Source organism: Hyla sarda, chromosome 5, assembly GCF_029499605.1.
Source record: "Hyla sarda isolate aHylSar1 chromosome 5, aHylSar1.hap1, whole genome shotgun sequence".
Classification (NCBI taxonomy): domain Eukaryota; kingdom Metazoa; phylum Chordata; class Amphibia; order Anura; family Hylidae; genus Hyla; species Hyla sarda.
Window position 1 is genome coordinate 158,902,489 of NC_079193.1, and position 17,030 is coordinate 158,919,518.

Genomic DNA, 17,030 nt, shown 5'->3' on the forward strand with positions numbered 1-17,030 from the left:
AAGTACAGTGAAGAATCAAACAAAAATAAAAATTTAACACAGAGACATAACCGATCTTAAAAGGGTGATCCAGGGACTTCTTTTTCCCCTGAAATCTGCTCATGCTGTGGTAAAAAAATGTGTACTCATCTGCCTTGATCCCCCACTGCCATCATGCTGACAGTGTCCAGTCCAGATGCTAAGCACTTTTTGGTTTAAGTCTACAAAAGGAAGTGATCCAACATTTTTCTTATCTATCATATTAAGACTAATTATATTTCTATTCTGTTATAGGAGAAAAGATGAAGGTATCTTGTCCTACAAAGATCACTTACCAGTCACTCAAGTTGTGGTTGGAGATACATATCGGTCATCATCAGAGGCCAAGCTGACTGTCAGTCCTCTGCGCTGTTATGGAGATAGTAAGTTTTTATACATTATAGCAGATAGTCCTCTATTTGCTTAACATACTGTATATATGACTAAACCTGTATGTTGAATGTTTGTTTAGGTAATAGGAATGGGGCCTTATGTCTTGTATCCACCAATAAAAAACAGTCAGAGTCAGTATTTTATTGCAGCACAGTTCAGACATTTAAATCTGAGCTCTGGTTGGTTGTTATGAACAATAAGACCTCTTATCCTGTTTTGATATCTAACATGAGTCCCATTATATAAACAGACAATTATCAATTGACAATTGTGTTTAATATTACAAATAATACTATAAATGACAGCTAGAAAATAACATTTCTATGAGTAATGAAGCCTTTCCCCACTCTTTATTACCTCTCAATATGTTAATGTGAATGTTTCTAGGGTAATTGAGATAACCAATAAGAACTGCCTGCTTTGACATGCACAGTACATAGTCATTCTTACTAAGCCTGAATGATTTTGCAGAACCATTATTTAAAAGTAAAAGTGTTTTTGACAGCACTTACATAATTTTTTCATCTGTTCCATAATTTCACATCCTAGTAGAGAAGGTAATAGAGAATGTGTTAGCAGCCATCCTTGTCCTTAATGAGAAAATTCTGCCAATCATACTTACTTTGTGATAAAAGATAATAGTAGGGACATAAAAGGAACGCTTCACAGATGGGACGCTGCTGCTAATGCCATCAGCTATGCTATTTATTTCCATATTAACCAGACTTATTATTGTGCAAACAGCAATCGGTCCTGTGGAAATTGTTGAATATTAGTGTTGGGTTTCATTTTAATGCTCATCAAGTGGAGTAATTAATACATCCGTTTCTCAGTAGTGTTCCAATTCTTAGATAGATGAGATAACTTAGTCTTTCTTTTTAACTTTGTATATTGTATTGTAAAGAATGGTAGAATATAATGGCTCCCAGAGCAAAGTGAAGAGCTTAGAATATGTAATGAATCCTCAATGATAAACTGATCTCTTTAAAATGCTTCACGCAAGACTAAAATTTTATCAGGTCTTCAATATAGAGTTTAGTTTGTGGAAATCTTCTAAATGGTATAATAACATAGAACAACAAAAAAAAATTGAAACATGAAATCAAGTAGTGATCATGGAAGTTGACACCAAGAGAAGTGCACCTAAAGGGGTTGTCTGTTTGTTTTTTTTAGCTGGTTATTTCCCTCTTGCTTTCCCACATCAAATTAGTAATTTATATATTGACCCAAAAAGGCACTGGTTATCCGCTACAGCAGCATCATGTGACCTGTGACATCATCAACTCTTCGTACTCTAGTGTAACTAGTCCCGTGTAACTAGTTTATTGACTAGGGGTGGAGATTCCTAGCCCGCTATATAGAACTTCAATGTAGCAGGAAGAGTCAGTAATAACACAGATCAAAAGACGCCCTGCTACAGTGAAAAACAGGTGCATGTCTGGGCTAGTAAGTCAATTACAATTTTTTTAAGGACAGCAAGAGGGGAATAACTAGAAATCGGATTCATTTCCCCTGTGAATCGGGTGCAGCCACACAGCAAACTGTCCAAGACAGTAATGGGCATGCATCATTACAGGGTATACTCACCAACAGTCTGTTTTCTTGTCTGTAAAAGGGGTACTCCTGTGGAAAACTTTTTTTTTTTAAATCAACTGGTTCCAGAAAGTTAAACAGATTTGTAAATTACTTCTATAAAAAAAATCTTAATCCTTCCAGTGCTTTTAGGGGCTGTATACTAAAGAGAAATCAAAAAAAGAAATGCATTTCCTCTGATACCATGACCACAGTGCTCTCTGCTGACCTCTGCTGTCCATTTTAGGAACTGTCAAGAGCAGCATATGTTTGCTATGGGGATTTTCTCCTGCACTGGACAGTTCCTAAAATGGAGAGCAAAGGTCAGCAGAGAGCACTGTGGTCATGACATCAGAGGAAATGTATTTCTTTTTTGGATTTCTCTTTAGTATACAGCCCCTAAAAAGTACTGGAAGAATTAAGATTTTTTTAATAGAAGTGATTTACAAATCTGTTTAACTTTCTGGCACCAGTTGATTTAAAAAAAAAAAAAAAAGTTTTCCATGGGAGTACCCCTTTAATGTACACAGTACAAAATTCTGTCAGATTAGAATTCTTCAATGGGGTACTCCAACTATAGACATTTATGACAGCTCTATAAGAGCTGTTAATAATATCTTAAGATACTGCTTGGGAGAACAGGGGTCTCATGTCTCCCTCTGCACATTTGGAAGATATTTGTATCAATTGCAAAGAACGCAGTACTGGTTGTTTTTGTATCTAGAAGATTTGGAAACTTTTCTAGAACATGTTCTGATGACACAGAAGAGGACAAGACCCTTCAAACTCTTATTTCATGAGGGGGTTCTTATGTCATATATGCCAGTAGTCAAAATATCACTGAATGCAGTCCTGTTTGCTTTCCCATTATTCTGTAACATGAATAAAAATTGTGTAATATGTAAACAAGCCCCAAGTGCCCATTCGGAGGGGACAATCGCTGTAAGTGTCCACTCTCTCCTCAGCTATCCCAAAATACTTTACTGTCTCTTTACAGTTATAGAGCTAGAAAACAGGCTGTCAATCACGTCTAAGGAGGAGGCGCATGGCTTGGAGAGTGGATAAGAGACCAGACACTTGTTGGATTCTTTTTCTTTATTTCTATATGCATGAAATTACTACATAGAGAATTTAGATATACTATTCAAATAATGTTTGCTTTTACAATAAATAACCTGCAATACTCTAAATAGTAACACTTCTATATTGTGTTTTTCACACAATAAAAAGACGTGTACTAAACAAAAGTGTTCTAAGAATTACTCAAGAAAACTTTTTCAGAAGTGTCTGAAAAAAATGCCAGTGGCATAATAAATCCCAACAGTGAGAGGAGATTCTCTCCATAACGTGATATAAAAGGTTTAGTATTAAAAAAATGCTAAATCCTATAATAAACTGATTTGCATTTTTTTTTCTTTTTTCTGTTTATTGATATAATAGATTAAATAAATAAAGTTTAGATATTGTAAACTAGTACCTGTTGAGTTCAGTAAGAGACTGTAGCCTCAAGGAACAAAGCTGTCTAGGTTGCTATGTCTTTGAACAGACCAACTGCGTACATAAAAGTATTGCGCCCAAAGCTTTTTAGGTCTGTGATTTTTCTTTCTTTTTCATTCTCTTCTAGATCAAGGTTAATTCTGGGAGGGAATTAGGGAACTCTGTACATAAATCACACAGGATTAAAAATCATCCATAAATATGAGGTTATTGCAACCTATATAACCCCTTAAAGACTTGGCCTTGTTTGATACTTTATAGAGTTTACATTTTTTATATTTGTATTTTTCAAGCTGCACCTTTTTTGTTTTGTTATTTTTACCATTTTGAGTAAATATTGACTTCTCTCGGCAATTTATTTGGAGGGAGGAGGGAAAATAACCAGGAATACCTTGTAAGCATGTAATTAACATGTGATAACTTAAGGATCTTTGTCATTACAGATGCAGCACTACCAGTTTTGTGCATTTTTTTTTACTTTTAGTACTATTTGCATTTTAGTTCTTTATTATTCTCTTAACATTATGTAATTTATTTTTTACAATTTGTACTATGCAGTTCCTGTATCATACTATTACAGTCTCAGGTGGGCTTGTTTGCATATGCACCTGTTTTAGTGGCACTTAGATGCAGGTGAAGCTCACCACTTTACGTTCATTGATTACTGTAAATAAATTTGTCCGTGTGAGGTAGGAGATGAAATAGATTTTTAGCTATTTACACCATTGCCCTTTTTTTAAGTGTCTTTGTTGCATCTTTTACATGTTTTTTTTTTCTTTAACCCCTTAAGGACCAAGCCAATTTTGACCTTAAGGGCCAGAGCATTGTCACTGTCACTTTAACCCCTTAATGACATAGGACGTTAAAGTACGCCCTAGTGCCCTGGTACTTAACGCACCAGTACATACATTTACGTTCTGTAAATGACCGCGAGCACCGAAGTGTTGCTTGTGTCATGCGCGGCAGGTCCTGGCTGCTGTCAGCAGCCAGGGACCCGCCGGTAATGACGCACATCAGCGATCGCGCTGATGTGTGCCATTAACCCCTCAGATGCCGTGATCAATACATGTCGACGTAAAAAGGGGTACAGTGATGATTTGGAACAGTGGCCTGTAAAAATGAAAAAAAAAATTCACAGAAAAGCTGGTGTTACCCCAAATGTTGCTAATTCACATGGGCTTATATAAGACAAAGCCCCAAAAATGTCTAGCTCAATTTCGCCAGAGTGAAGAAATACCCCAGACGTGGACGTAACCTGCTGTGCAGGCACATAACACGGCTCAAGACTAATAGAGCAATGTTCGCATTTGAGGGCTATGACATTTCAGTATCTGACAGTGACATACATTCAGAGGAAAAAAAAAAAAAAGACACCATTACAGAAAGTACACCATCTGAGGAATCTGTATAGGACTTTTGGAACGGACGGGTGTTTCTTATATTTATTTTCCAGGAATGGATTAAGTGTAATTTGGGGAAAAGGAAAGTTGCAATTGTCCAACTGATATGCTATCTGTGTACTCAGTATAATGACCCAGAGCATAGTCAAATGTGCCCGCCACAAACCCTATGCTCTGCTTCATCATTATGGGAATGTTTTTGTTGGGTGGCCATCCCTAAACTGTTACCTGAAAATGTGCACACCGCTCAGGGGAGGAGAGAGCACTGTGCATTTCAGGCCTATGTTTTTAACTTTTTTTATGTTTCGAAATTTTTGTCCTGCACGATATGAATTTTTTCCATACGGCAATACCGGTTGGACCCCTCCCCCTCGGGAATGAATTGTCAGCCCAGCGCTGCGCTGTCCCCATCGGGAAACCAATCACATGTCACCCGCATGGATACAGCGTACAGTAGAGAGTTCCTGCGCCGGCGGCCTGCAACAAACAGGAGCACGAGGAGGGCAGCGTTTGCGGGTGACATGTGATTAGTACCCCGATGGGGACAGTGCAGCACTGGGCTGATAATTAATTGGGGGGGGGAAGCAGAACAGCGCTTGTGGGTCACATGATTTGGGGGGGAGAAATACCGTTATCTACCGTGGAACCGCCATAAGTTACAAAAATACTGTGATGCACATATTTGGTCATACCACCCAGCTCTATTCTAACTGACATCAGCAACGGACGGTTACATACATTCAGAGGGAAATAAAATAAGGAAACAGCCACATGTGACCACATTTTGAAGGGACGGGCGTTTCCTAGATTTATTTTCCAGGAATGGATGAAGGTTTAGGAAAAATTAAAATTGCAATTTTCCACATAATATTCCTACTGGGTACCCAGAATGATGACCCAGAGTATAGCCAAAAGTATAAATTATGCCTGCCCCATACCCTATATTCTGATTCATCATTCTGGGAATGTGATGTTTGTGGCCGTCCCTATTCTGTTACCTCAAATGCGCATCCCGCTCAGGTGTAGAGAGAGCACTGCGCATTTGAGGCAACTTGAAAACCCCCAATGCAAATGACTCTGTGACACATGATCCAATACCACCAGAGGTCTTATCAGGGGTATAATGTTAATGGGTTTTTGGATGTATTTGGGGTTTAAAATTTGGAAGACAATGTACTGTGGACAGGTACATTGGGGTCAAATCAAGGGGAATTAAAATGGGGAAAGGAGAATTTAGTGCTCCATGTAAGTTTGACACTCCCCGAAGCAATTTTTTATGCAGAAGCCCGGATGATCGGGGCAAGTGTCGCATTGAGTGGTGGTGTCCCTCCATATCCCTCTCCTGCAACACTGCATTTTTTCTGGGATCGTCCCTTCTTTCCAGTGTTGGGTACCTCACCTGGAAAGTGTTGGCCTGGGACGATCCGGGTGCCTACTGTTCTGGAGGTGCTCGGGGCTGCTGCCCCCTGATCACCAAAGATCAGGACTTTTATGAGCACCTCCTGGAACTGTAAAAAGCTCCCTGTGTTGCCAGTGCTCCGGTATAGTACAAATGCGTTGTACATGGCAACCTGTACGAATTAGATCACAACTTTTTTGTACCATGCCCAGGTTTTGCGCATGGCATTATATGGCTTGAGGACTTGAGCAGACAGATCAACTCCCCCCATATACTGATTGTAGTCCACAATACAATCAGGCTTGAGGGCCGATGCCGCAGTACCTCAGACACTGACAGGGGTGGTGCCGTTACCATAAATTGTGGTGAGCATAAGGACATCCCTTTTGTCCTTTTACCTGACCAGCAACAGGGCATGGGTGGCAACCCTGGGGATTGGCGCCTGGAGTTAATAGGTCAGGAAGCCTCACTGATTTTTCCGCACGGTCCCACAAGCAGATGTAGATCTGGCAGCGAGGGATTTGAAGAGAGAGATACTAGCATAAAAGTTATCCATGTAAAGGTGGTAAACCTTATCTAGTAGTGGGTGCAAAAGGTCCCACACAATCTTCCTGCTTACACCCAGAATGGTAGGACATTCTGGGGTTCAATACGGGAATCTCGATCCTCGCATATTCTAAACTTGTAAGTGAGTTTATACATCTTCATGCCACACCTTGCCCGCTTAGATGGGATGTATTGGCGGAAAATGAGTCTCCCCTTAAAACTGAAGAGAGACTCATCTACAGAGAGCTTACTTTTTGGGGACGTAGGCCTCCAAAAATTTGGCCCCAAAGTGATCTATGACCGTCTGTATCTTGTACAGCCGGTCATAGGTAGGTTCCCCTTGGGGGGGCATGCTGCATTATTAGTGTAATGCAGGCATTTCCGTATGGCCTTAAAACATCTCCGTGTCATGGCCATACTGTTGAGTGGGGTCTGGTAGAGTACGTCCCCACTCCAGTATTGCCTGACACTGGGTGAGCCCGGGTAAGCGGCGACAAACTGCTGGGTGTACAGGTTTGTCTGCGTCACCATCATGTTGACAAAATCATCACTGAAATAATAACTAAAAAAGTATATTTCAGTGAATGTCAATTTTGATTCCTGGGTTGCAGACAAACACAGGAATCACGGGCTCAAAGTTCTCTGGGGTAGTCCAGACAGGTTAACAGGTAGAGGATACAAGTGGACTTGACTGGTGGGCCGGAATACTAGTACTGGCGACAAGGTCGTTAGTACTAGTATGGAGCACAGGGTCAGTTGCATGGGGAGTATCTGGTCTTGCACGGCACCGTCTTGGGGCTCATCATCAGAACTTGATGATGAGGAGAGCAAGGAAGAGACCAGGAAAGTGGGGTCTTCCTCGTCCTCTGTGGTGCTTTCAGTGTCGGAGGCAAGTATGGCATATGGCTCCTCCACTGAAAACACCCTGCAAGCCATAGCCTAACACTTACGGGAGGGTGTGTGTGTGTGTGTGTTTTACATTATGTGTACGTGTGGGGGGGGTCCTACTTTATCCCTACAAAACCCACCCCGTAACAAAGAAAAAAAAAGGAAAAAAAATAAAGGGTCTAATTCTAGCACAAAAAATCCTGCGCCAAAGACTGGATACCTAATCCGTTGTGTGCGCCGCTGATTAGAGCTAAGTGGCGGCAGGGAGTGCAGAAATCACCAAAAAGGGGGAAAAAGCACTTGCCTGAACCCTAAAAAAAATGCTGAACAGTTTTATATTACTGATCAGCGGTGGGGTGGGCGATTTGCAAACAGTGGCTGGACGCTTTTTATAGGGAAAAGGGTCCGGCCACAGTTAGCGAATAAGAAAAAAATGGGGGAAAAACTTACACCCCACCTAATAGAAGCTTTCCCTAACTGAACAAGGGGACAGAGCACTACAGGGGGACACTGGCTGGCACAATATGGGGAATCTGAAAAGATCTCACAGACTCTGCTCTGCTCACCAACTACAAGCTTTTGGTGGGCAGAGCAGAGGTTTGAGGGGATCTATGGTGAATTGGAGGGCAAGGGGAGGGGGCTCCCCACCCACCAGTACATTTGATTGGACGATCCTACCGATCTTCCAATCAAAGAGATGTGGGAGGAGCATCATGGCTATCTCTCACAGAAACTTCACCCTTCAGTTCCGCGTTGTGCGGGTCACCAGTGGAAACGCTGCAAATCGCTGGATTGATTGACGATATTGGGGGGGGGGGGGTCTCAGCACTCCCCTAGGCAATGTTACGGGATGCCTACTGAATAATCTCAGCAGACATCCCGTTCTGATCACCGCCAGGTGAGCGGCGGTGATCGGAAATGCAGAGGGCATAGAGGTACGCCCTTGGTCCTTAAGTACCAGGGCGCAAGGGCGTACTTGTATGCCCTTGGTCCTTAACAAGTTAAGCAAACTCCCATGTATCCCAACAAGTTCCCCAAAAATGAAATGTATGTTGGAGGAAATTTGTCAGCTTTATTTGCTGCTAAGAGCTGTAGCCACCATTGGATATCTCTTATAGTATAAAAGTAAACTGTACCTTTTCTGGAGCTGATAGTGGTTACAAAACTTATAAAAGTTCCATGGAGGAGGAGCTGAGCTCAAGTTCTGCAGCCTAGAATGCCTTTTTGCTTGACCTCCCCTCCCAGACCCTCCTTGATTGATGCAAAGGCCCCTGTACATCAGTCAAGATGGTGCTGGGAGGTGAGGGCAAGCAAAGCGGCATTCCAGGCTGTTAAACTTTAGCAGCCCAGCACTGCCTCCTTGACACTTGCCTAAAAAATAAAAAGGTAATTTCATAAGTTTTGAAACCACCATTAGCTCCAAAAAGGAGCTATACCCTAATAACTAGCTAACCGAGTCTGCAGCTCTTAACAGCAAACATCTGACAGACTTTCTTTAAGAAATGTAGCAAAAAATGCACAATGTGAACACAGCCTTGGAGAACATAGCTCTGATACACAGTAAACATCAGTCATGTGGTTGTGTGGCCATCACATGACCAGAACAGATTGTCTATTGGAAGTAAACAAAGTTATTTCCTATTGAATATCAGCAATTAGAGATCAAATCCATGAGGGATTGATAAAACCATTTAACCTCTTTTTATAGTCTTCCTAAAATGTGTGAATACTGTAAGTGCTGTGTACGTTTCATACCCTTTTCAAATCTGCATTGAAAACAATGATGCATATACACACATTTTTTTTTTATATAAGGTTTGTCGTTTTTTCATATTACCAAAAGAGACAAGGTAGAAAACATCAAAGAAAAAATATACACACAGTTTTTATGGGCATTCCAATGTGTAATATATGTTGGAAAGAGATGTTACATGAACTCTTGTCCAAGAGTTATACATTCAGTTATACCTAGGACCTTCTCTCATACTAACATTTTTACACACCTATATAAAAAAAATATTAAAACCTACAAAGTAAGTACAACGTTCATACTGTGTTTTCTCAATATCTGTATTTACACACAAAGAAACTAGCTGACAATACAAAAGTAAAAAGGGATCGGAGACGTCAACCTCTTAAGGACAGGGACAATTTACACTTTTGTGTTTTTGTTTTTTCTCCCTCATCTTCTATTAGCCATAACACTTTAAATTTTTTACCTACAGACCCATATTAGGGCTTATTTCTTAGTTTTTTTTACACAAATTGTACTTTGTACAATTTACATGAACAAATTAACAAATTTGAAAATGTGCACACCGCTCAGGGGAGGAGAGAGCACTGTGCATTTCAGGCCTATGTTTTTAACTTTTTTTATGTTTCGAAATTTTTGTCCTGCACGATATGAATTTTTTCCATACGGCAATACCGGTTGGACCCCTCCCCCTCGGGAATGAATTGTCAGCCCAGCGCTGCGCTGTCCCCATCGGGAAACCAATCACATGTCACCCGCATGGATACAGCGTACAGTAGAGAGTTCCTGCGCCGGCGGCCTGCAACAAACAGGAGCACGAGGAGGGCAGCGTTTGCGGGTGACATGTGATTAGTACCCCGATGGGGACAGTGCAGCACTGGGCTGATAATTAATTGGGGGGGGGAAGCAGAACAGCGCTTGTGGGTCACATGATTTGGGGGGGAGAAATACCGTTATCTACCGTGGAACCGCCATAAGTTACAAAAATACTGTGATGCACATATTTGGTCATACCACCCAGCTCTATTCTAACTGACATCAGCAACGGACGGTTACATACATTCAGAGGGAAATAAAATAAGGAAACAGCCACATGTGACCACATTTTGAAGGGACGGGCGTTTCCTAGATTTATTTTCCAGGAATGGATGAAGGTTTAGGAAAAATTAAAATTGCAATTTTCCACATAATATTCCTACTGGGTACCCAGAATGATGACCCAGAGTATAGCCAAAAGTATAAATTATGCCTGCCCCATACCCTATATTCTGATTCATCATTCTGGGAATGTGATGTTTGTGGCCGTCCCTATTCTGTTACCTCAAATGCGCATCCCGCTCAGGTGTAGAGAGAGCACTGCGCATTTGAGGCAACTTGAAAACCCCCAATGCAAATGACTCTGTGACACATGATCCAATACCACCAGAGGTCTTATCAGGGGTATAATGTTAATGGGTTTTTGGATGTATTTGGGGTTTAAAATTTGGAAGACAATGTACTGTGGACAGGTACATTGGGGTCAAATCAAGGGGAATTAAAATGGGGAAAGGAGAATTTAGTGCTCCATGTAAGTTTGACACTCCCCGAAGCAATTTTTTATGCAGAAGCCCGGATGATCGGGGCAAGTGTCGCATTGAGTGGTGGTGTCCCTCCATATCCCTCTCCTGCAACACTGCATTTTTTCTGGGATCGTCCCTTCTTTCCAGTGTTGGGTACCTCACCTGGAAAGTGTTGGCCTGGGACGATCCGGGTGCCTACTGTTCTGGAGGTGCTCGGGGCTGCTGCCCCCTGATCACCAAAGATCAGGACTTTTATGAGCACCTCCTGGAACTGTAAAAAGCTCCCTGTGTTGCCAGTGCTCCGGTATAGTACAAATGCGTTGTACATGGCAACCTGTACGAATTAGATCACAACTTTTTTGTACCATGCCCAGGTTTTGCGCATGGCATTATATGGCTTGAGGACTTGAGCAGACAGATCAACTCCCCCCATATACTGATTGTAGTCCACAATACAATCAGGCTTGAGGGCCGATGCCGCAGTACCTCAGACACTGACAGGGGTGGTGCCGTTACCATAAATTGTGGTGAGCATAAGGACATCCCTTTTGTCCTTTTACCTGACCAGCAACAGGGCATGGGTGGCAACCCTGGGGATTGGCGCCTGGAGTTAATAGGTCAGGAAGCCTCACTGATTTTTCCGCACGGTCCCACAAGCAGATGTAGATCTGGCAGCGAGGGATTTGAAGAGAGAGATACTAGCATAAAAGTTATCCATGTAAAGGTGGTAAACCTTATCTAGTAGTGGGTGCAAAAGGTCCCACACAATCTTCGTGCTTACACCCAGAATGGTAGGACATTCTGGGGTTCAATACGGGAATCTCGATCCTCGCATATTCTAAACTTGTAAGTGAGTTTATACATCTTCATGCCACACCTTGCCCGCTTAGATGGGATGTATTGGCGGAAAATGAGTCTCCCCTTAAAACTGAAGAGAGACTCATCTACAGAGAGCTTACTTTTGGGGACGTAGGCCTCCAAAAATTTGGCCCCAAAGTGATCTATGACCGTCTGTATCTTGTACAGCCGGTCATAGGTAGGTTCCCCTTGGGGGGGCATGCTGCATTATTAGTGTAATGCAGGCATTTCCGTATGGCCTTAAAACATCTCCGTGTCATGGCCATACTGTTGAGTGGGGTCTGGTAGAGTACGTCCCCACTCCAGTATTGCCTGACACTGGGTGAGCCCGGGTAAGCGGCGACAAACTGCTGGGTGTACAGGTTTGTCTGCGTCACCATCATGTTGACAAAATCATCACTGAAATAATAACTAAAAAAGTATATTTCAGTGAATGTCAATTTTGATTCCTGGGTTGCAGACAAACACAGGAATCACGGGCTCAAAGTTCTCTGGGGTAGTCCAGACAGGTTAACAGGTAGAGGATACAAGTGGACTTGACTGGTGGGCCGGAATACTAGTACTGGCGACAAGGTCGTTAGTACTAGTATGGAGCACAGGGTCAGTTGCATGGGGAGTATCTGGTCTTGCACGGCACCGTCTTGGGGCTCATCATCAGAACTTGATGATGAGGAGAGCAAGGAAGAGACCAGGAAAGTGGGGTCTTCCTCGTCCTCTGTGGTGCTTTCAGTGTCGGAGGCAAGTATGGCATATGGCTCCTCCACTGAAAACACCCTGCAAGCCATAGCCTAACACTTACGGGAGGGTGTGTGTGTGTGTGTGTTTTACATTATGTGTACGTGTGGGGGGGGTCCTACTTTATCCCTACAAAACCCACCCCGTAACAAAGAAAAAAAAAGGAAAAAAAATAAAGGGTCTAATTCTAGCACAAAAAATCCTGCGCCAAAGACTGGATACCTAATCCGTTGTGTGCGCCGCTGATTAGAGCTAAGTGGCGGCAGGGAGTGCAGAAATCACCAAAAAGGGGGAAAAAGCACTTGCCTGAACCCTAAAAAAAATGCTGAACAGTTTTATATTACTGATCAGCGGTGGGGTGGGCGATTTGCAAACAGTGGCTGGACGCTTTTTATAGGGAAAAGGGTCCGGCCACAGTTAGCGAATAAGAAAAAAATGGGGGAAAAACTTACACCCCACCTAATAGAAGCTTTCCCTAACTGAACAAGGGGACAGAGCACTACAGGGGGACACTGGCTGGCACAATATGGGGAATCTGAAAAGATCTCACAGACTCTGCTCTGCTCACCAACTACAAGCTTTTGGTGGGCAGAGCAGAGGTTTGAGGGGATCTATGGTGAATTGGAGGGCAAGGGGAGGGGGCTCCCCACCCACCAGTACATTTGATTGGACGATCCTACCGATCTTCCAATCAAAGAGATGTGGGAGGAGCATCATGGCTATCTCTCACAGAAACTTCACCCTTCAGTTCCGCGTTGTGCGGGTCACCAGTGGAAACGCTGCAAATCGCTGGATTGATTGACGATATTGGGGGGGGGGGGGTCTCAGCACTCCCCTAGGCAATGTTACGGGATGCCTACTGAATAATCTCAGCAGACATCCCGTTCTGATCACCGACAGGTGAGCGGCGGTGATCGGAAATGCAGAGGGCATAGAGGTACGCCCTTGGTCCTTAAGTACCAGGGCGCAAGGGCGTACTTGTATGCCCTTGGTCCTTAACAAGTTAAGCAAACTCCCATGTATCCCAACAAGTTCCCCAAAAATGAAATGTATGTTGGAGGAAATTTGTCAGCTTTATTTGCTGCTAAGAGCTGTAGCCACCATTGGATATCTCTTATAGTATAAAAGTAAACTGTACCTTTTCTGGAGCTGATAGTGGTTACAAAACTTATAAAAGTTCCATGGAGGAGGAGCTGAGCTCAAGTTCTGCAGCCTAGAATGCCTTTTTGCTTGACCTCCCCTCCCAGACCCTCCTTGATTGATGCAAAGGCCCCTGTACATCAGTCAAGATGGTGCTGGGAGGTGAGGGCAAGCAAAGCGGCATTCCAGGCTGTTAAACTTTAGCAGCCCAGCACTGCCTCCTTGACACTTGCCTAAAAAATAAAAAGGTAATTTCATAAGTTTTGAAACCACCATTAGCTCCAAAAAGGAGCTATACCCTAATAACTAGCTAACCGAGTCTGCAGCTCTTAACAGCAAACATCTGACAGACTTTCTTTAAGAAATGTAGCAAAAAATGCACAATGTGAACACAGCCTTGGAGAACATAGCTCTGATACACAGTAAACATCAGTCATGTGGTTGTGTGGCCATCACATGACCAGAACAGATTGTCTATTGGAAGTAAACAAAGTTATTTCCTATTGAATATCAGCAATTAGAGATCAAATCCATGAGGGATTGATAAAACCATTTAACCTCTTTTTATAGTCTTCCTAAAATGTGTGAATACTGTAAGTGCTGTGTACGTTTCATACCCTTTTCAAATCTGCATTGAAAACAATGATGCATATACACACATTTTTTTTTTATATAAGGTTTGTCGTTTTTTCATATTACCAAAAGAGACAAGGTAGAAAACATCAAAGAAAAAATATACACACAGTTTTTATGGGCATTCCAATGTGTAATATATGTTGGAAAGAGATGTTACATGAACTCTTGTCCAAGAGTTATACATTCAGTTATACCTAGGACCTTCTCTCATACTAACATTTTTACACACCTATATAAAAAAAATATTAAAACCTACAAAGTAAGTACAACGTTCATACTGTGTTTTCTCAATATCTGTATTTACACACAAAGAAACTAGCTGACAATACAAAAGTAAAAAGGGATCGGAGACGTCAACCTCTTAAGGACAGGGACAATTTACACTTTTGTGTTTTCGTTTTTTCTCCCTCATCTTCTATTAGCCATAACACTTTAAATTTTTTACCTACAGACCCATATTAGGGCTTATTTCTTAGTTTTTTTTACACAAATTGTACTTTGTACAATTTACATGAACAAATTAACAAATTTTTGTCCGGTTATTTCAAGTTATTTTGGTGCATTGTGTCTGAGACATGTCGCTGTCACTGTGCAAAAGGAATATCTGATAATCCCGAAATTGCTTTACAAAGACAATAAAAAAGGGCATGGTCTGTCGCAAAGGGGACGTGGTTGCCGGAAAAGGGGCGTGGTTTTACAACCAACCTATATCCTATTTAATTCACAGAAAATCCTGTGGATAAATGGCTGGAAATTTCCCCCTAGGAAAAGCTGGTCAGAAAATGTTCCTGACTTGTAAATCTGTGAATCCTCATAGTAAATAGAAAGGAATCGTGCAAGTCTGAAACAACATTTTACACTAGTAAAAACCTGACACTCTTAATAAATTAGGCCCTTTATCTTTTTATAAGAAAATAAGTATGCTTAAAAGTACCATCTTCTAGTGCCTATAACACTTTTTATGTATATTGTGCTGTATGAGGGCCAATTTTTGGCACTGTGAACTGTAGTTTTTATCGGCACTATTTTGTTTTGATGGGATTTTTTTTATCACTTTTAATAATTTTTTCTATAAATATATGAAATATATGAAATGACAAAAATCTGCTGTTCTGGACTTTGCCTTTTTTATGTTTATTGAAGGAATATCCAGTCCAAATATTCATGTTAGTTATAGGCAACGTTAGTGTTTGTAATTGTATATAATTAAGTTTGGTGTATCTAGAGACACCTACTGATTTATTATTATAGCTACTATATCACTGAAGAGCGGACCTATGGGGGTCTTGAAACGTGTTTGATGTTAGCAGTTATTTATTGTACAGCAGCGTTTTTATTACATTTATGTGAAAAAGAGTGGGGCACTTTCCTTGAATCTGGTCTTTTATGTGCTCTGGATGAAAGCATATGTGGAACTTGTATATTGTGTATACAGTTGGGTAAAGAAGTAGGATGCAATATAAATTAAGCAATGATATATTTCTAAGTAAAGAATGTCTATGGCATCTGCCTGCAGGGTCCTTGCAGCAGTGCCAGTAGATATATGATATATAAAATTGATAAAATCCAAATAAAATAAAACTTGTAAAAACTTGTATAGATAGCTTAAAGAAGTCTGTATTGTGCAATCTTGATAATAGGCAGCCTTTGTGAGTGTATTAATATACACTCTGTAGTCCAGTGGGTAGAGTCCGTGACTTATGGAATCCATGTGGCTCAAAGAGATTTGAAAGTCTTATGCAGTAGTTGTGAAAATGTACATAGATTGGTGGTTGCACGACAGTGTTGCTCCCCTGTCCTGACGTGATCCAACGGTGCTCTCGCTACTTACCCGATGCGGCTTCCGAACCGAACCACTGGTCGCTTCCTGGAGTGGCAAGTCGTCAACGCCGGTGAGCCAGGGGAGGGAGAGGTCTGCTATCCAGCATAGTGATGTAATGCTTCATGCGCTATGCGCACCAGAAAGGTCAGCGCGTCTTGTATATTCCGGTTTGTGCGCTGTGCGCACCGGGAGGCTGTGAAGTTCTGCGGCTGTCTGTAGATTGCTGTATTCAGTGGGTGTTGTGGCTAGATGCGTTTTGAGATTGGCTGGATATCCTTTTCAATAGCAATGCACCAACTGTGTGAAAATGCAGGACTTATATATGTCCCGCTTGTATCTGATAATTAGGTTTTTGGTGAAAACCTGTTCTGGATTGGAACTGGGATCGTGCAGGGATAATGGTTAACCCTGTAACGGTCATGGAATTGGATGTTTAACCATTATACTTCTATATACAGTACAGACCAAAAGTTTGGACACACCTTCTCATTCAGAGTTTTCTTTATTTTCATGACTATGAAAATTGTAGACTCCCACTGAAGGCATCAAAACTATGAATTAACTCATGTTAAATTATATTTATAACAAAAATGTGTGAAAATATGTCATATTCTAGGTTCTAGCCACCTTTTGCTTTGATTACTGCTTTGCACACTCTTGGCATTCTCTTGATGAGCTTCAAGAGGTAGTCACCTGAAATGGTCTTCCAACAGTCTTGAAGGAGTTCACAGAGATGCTTAGCACTTGATGGCCTTTTTGCCTTCACTCTGTGGTCCAGCTCACCCCAAACCATCTCGATTGGGTTAAGGTCCGG

The 17,030-nt window shown here is 41.7% G+C and overlaps 1 protein-coding gene across 1 annotated transcript in view; it reads left to right on the forward strand.

The window, feature by feature from the left end:
- The window catches only part of CNTNAP2 (contactin associated protein 2), a 1,818,787-nt gene that overhangs the window by 1,562,258 nt on the left and 239,499 nt on the right, over positions 1–17,030 (forward strand). The window contains exon 15 of the mRNA XM_056520555.1: positions 274–401. Coding sequence (XP_056376530.1) covers positions 274–401 — 128 coding nt within the window. The remainder of the gene's footprint in view (positions 1–273; positions 402–17,030) is intronic.